This window comes from Anneissia japonica, unplaced genomic scaffold (genome assembly GCF_011630105.1).
Source record: "Anneissia japonica isolate Jap-2015-1 unplaced genomic scaffold, ASM1163010v1 scaffold724_len3256291_cov202, whole genome shotgun sequence".
NCBI lineage: Eukaryota > Metazoa > Echinodermata > Crinoidea > Comatulida > Comatulidae > Anneissia > Anneissia japonica.
Genome location: NW_022744966.1, coordinates 359,446 through 363,706, shown reverse-complemented (window position 1 = coordinate 363,706; position 4,261 = coordinate 359,446). Strand labels below are relative to the sequence as shown.

General features: G+C 31.5%; 1 protein-coding gene across 1 annotated transcript in view; it reads left to right on the top strand.

Moving 5' to 3' along the window:
• LOC117119800 (DNA primase large subunit-like) overlaps nt 1-4,261 on the top strand; it is a 36,384-nt gene that overhangs the window by 762 nt on the left and 31,361 nt on the right. Inside the window, exons 2-3 of the mRNA XM_033264716.1 lie at nt 1,452-1,561; nt 2,342-2,430. Coding sequence (XP_033120607.1) covers nt 1,452-1,561; nt 2,342-2,430 — 199 coding nt within the window. The remainder of the gene's footprint in view (nt 1-1,451; nt 1,562-2,341; nt 2,431-4,261) is intronic.

Sequence of the window (4,261 nt, the reverse complement as noted above, 5' to 3'; positions counted from 1 at the left end):
GATGTGTATAAGAGACAGCCTCGGGGCTGAGGGAGGGGGACAAGGTGAATTTAGGAGGTGGGTGGGCTTGATGATTATAGTTTGCAAAAGATTTTTTTTGTTTTGAATATTTTTTTCAAGGCCAATATGATGGGAAGGTGAGGGGAACGCTTTTTTGGGGCCCCTGTTCACCCCTAGATACACCACTACATACAGAACATCATGCCCTAAGATATGGTGACTGAGAGAGCAAGGTTGAACTAAAAAAGAAAGGGGCGGTTGTTTGCTAAAAGTATCTACTGTAGGCAACCCCTTGTACTGTGCTAGAAGTACCTATTTGGTAGCAGGTCAAAACGGCATTAACCAAAACGGCAATGACAAGTACCAAAACAGCAACAGACCTCAACGGCAATGACAAGTACCTAAACGGCAACAGACCAAAATGGCAATTTTAGGAGCGAAATCAGTGCCAAGACTAGCAAGTACCACCGTGCGCCGGCCCCAGTTTATAATAATTTTTTCAATCGTTTTGAAATTGTCCCGATAGGCAAATCAAATATTGCCATGGGCTCTTTTTCCAACTTTCAATGTTTATTATTATTATTATTATTATTATTATTATTATTATTATTATTATTATTATTATTATTATTTTTACTTTTATGACATAAATTGTTTAGCCTCAGTCATTTTGTCTGTATTTGAAAGTTTTATTTGTTTAAATGTTTTACTGCTTTCATATTGTTCCACCCACCCCCAAACTTTTTAATATTGAATTTGTGTGATTATTTTTATTATTATTATTATTATTATTATTGTTATTATTATTATTATTATTATTATTATTATTATTATTATTATTATTATTATTACTGTATTATTATTATTATTATTATTATTATTATTGCTATTATTATTATTATTATTATTGCTATTACTAAATTATTATTATTATTACTACTATTATTATTATTATTATTATTGCTATTATTATTATTATTATTATTATTATTATTATTACAGTACTATTATTATTATTATTATTATTGTTGTTTATGATATTATTGCTGCTGCTGATCATACTGCTATTTAGCCTCATTTTTACCATATTGATTTTAGTACACTTTCATGTTTATAATTACTTTATTTTTTCGTGTTTTTACTTTTATGACATAAATTGTTTAGCATCGTTTTGATCTTGCCGTTTTGACTTAATGCCGTTTTGGTCTATTGCCGTTCTAGTCAAAAAGTGTTGCCGTTTTGGTTTTTTGCCATTTCGGTCATTGCTGTTTTGACTTATTGCCCTTTTGGTTTATTGCCAGAAACCACCAATTTAGTATATATGAAATTACACATTAATACTTTTTAGCAGAGTAATTATTTTGAAAACTATATTCTCTAGATTTTATTTTGAATTGAGGAGGCTTGAGAAAATGTTGAAGTGTCTGTCAATGGTTTGTGCTTATTTTCAGTTCTTAAAGTCATTGAGTCAATGTCGTTTAAAGAAAAAAAGGGATCAAAACAATACCAGAAAGCTCTTGAAACAGAATTCGCTAAAGACAAATTTCTACCAAAAGCTAAGGTAAGATAGTATAATACATACTCCAAGTATCGAAATGCACGCCATTGTGTCGGGATTCAATATTTTGACACATGATGTACTGTAGTTTTTTTTCGGCATTTTTAACCTTTTGATTTAAATTTTGATGGTTTGGTAGACTTGTCTTGTCTTTTTCTTTTACAAAATACAAAAAATTCAGTGTTTTATCGTTCTATTTCATGTCGCGTTTTCTTTTATTTCAATGTAGATTTTTGATGTGTTAAATGGTATTGTGATTTTGTGATGATTATTGGTTTCAAACATTTCTATTACCTGTAGCTTTTAGTGTATATTTCTTATATGTTTAAAGTGTATGTTGGTCTATGAATATTTTTAAATTCTGTACAGTGCCGATGAACATTTTTAATGGATATTGTTTTGCGCTTTATTAAATGAAGTTATTATTATTATTATTATTATTTATGTCATCATCAGGAATGAATGAATGTAAAGGTAAGGTAAAGTACACAGGCTATACTTTAATGTAGTTGTATGAATAATGTTTGAGTGAAATTTAACATAACATTACTTTTCGCTACCAAACATTATCTTTTCCTATAGACACAGATCGCACTGTAATTTCTCCATAGTAATACTAATACCCACTACTGTGTATGTCACTTGCACGGCTGTAAACGAACATTGCGGTATGTGATTATTGAATCAAACAATGTTCATAAACAACAAGTAATAGTGGTTAAGTAATTCATTTCATAAGCATTTTATTTGATAAACTAACAAACCTAATTTCTTTACGTCTAGTTTCAAGGTGGAAATACGGCAGCAGAAATTCAGAAGAGACGTTCCGACCACATATCCCACTACATCCTTCGACTAGCGTATTGCAAATCGTAAGCCATTTCACTGCCGTATACAGTAAACTGCTGAGTATTTGTTCAACTCTCATGGGTTGGATATATCTCTGAATAATTGTTATTTTTTAAATCTCAGATAATAAAATAGTAGAACATAAAGCAACAAAATAATTGTTTCAGTTGCATACTAGGTGAAAAGCTTTTTAATGTTTTAATGTTTTAATGCTTTTTAATGAGTATTTCCAGTGGCGGATTTTTGTAAGTGTATCAAAACAAATAATTGTATGTAAATATATAAACAAATAAATACATAAAAAGCCTCTGTGCACTAGGTAATTGAGCTCTATTTAATACTTCACATTAAAGTTTTTAAAGCCAAACTCCGGAGGAAAAATATGCTTGATATGTGGTAGAACTGACACAAAAAGCATATTTGATGAAAAACTCAGGAGCGGTTAATAATGAGTTGAGGATTTTGGAATATTTAAGAACTGGGGTAAAAAGCTGGAAAAAATGGGTGGTTACCCCTCTTTTTCACCCTACTTTTAAAATTGTTTAAAATTTGCATCTCATTAACCGTTCCCGAGTTTTTCGTCAAATATGCTTTTTGTGTCTTAGAAAAATCGGTTCTACAACATATTTCCTTCACTGCCAACAGCAAGTACACTTGCAGGATGGAACGATGCTTTATAAACCAAGTCTCTTGTTGAGGCCTAGTAGACCAGGCTATAATTGAGATAGGTGCCACTTGGAGAGGTAGAAATTCTCATATGGTTTTTCTAGACCAGTTTTTTTTATGGGGAATCAGAATATGTGAGGTAAAAGAGGCGTAACCTGAGAACTTTCGCGTGAGGGCGCTTTTTCAAAATGGCCGCCAAAATCCAATAAACTACATATATATGGGTAAAATAAGCACAGAAGAGGTAGGTTTGATAGGAGTAAAGTATAACTAGCTATAGTTATTAATGTGAAGATTTCGAGAGGCAATTGAGGGCACTTTTTAAAATGGCCGCCAAAATTAAAGAACAATTTAACAGCAGCTTCAATACCCTAAATAATTTTTTTTAATTTACAAAACATGAATGTAATAACTGCTGTTTACTGTTTAAACCCGAAGTAACATATTTTAGGGTGGTAAGCTAACTCACTTTTGGAAATGTAAGTAAAATTCCCCCTTATATTAGCCCTTTTCTGTTTTAAAAAATGAAAAAAATATCACCAGAATCCTAACAAAATTCCAGCTTACAAATATACGGTTGTTTTTCATTGTTTTTGTGTACTACACAAGGTATTCAAGAGGACCACACAAATAACTACCATAATTTTTATGTATAAAGGCATTAATTCATTTATTACACAATTGTCCTTTACTTTGTAACCGTAGGGGCCTATGTTGAGCAATAATCTTCATGTATTGCTAATATTACTGCAATTTAAAAGTCTTCGTCTTTATTATAAACAGTTCTTGAACGTCCATGGGCATCACTGTCTCAATCATTTTTTGCTTCATTTGATCATTCCATCTGTTGCGAATACTATTTTTACTGACCAAATCATTTAAGTCTGCTTAATTTCCATTCTTTAGCGATTAAATTTTCTCAAGTGCTCAAGGGTCTGCTTGCAAAGGTAGCAATGATATGTCTGTGATCTTGTTGTCTCTATTGAACATTTCTTCTTGATTTACACGTTTCCCCTTAACTCCACGCCACAGTCTTCAAGTTCCTCAGATATCTTCTGTGACTAAAAAACTAAAACTTTGAAGTTATCAGAAATTGTCAACGAAACCTTGCCTTTGACTATGGAAGCATGAGATCCAATAAGGGATGATTTCTTCGCTGGTGAAAGTTAATGCCACTTAATTTGAACA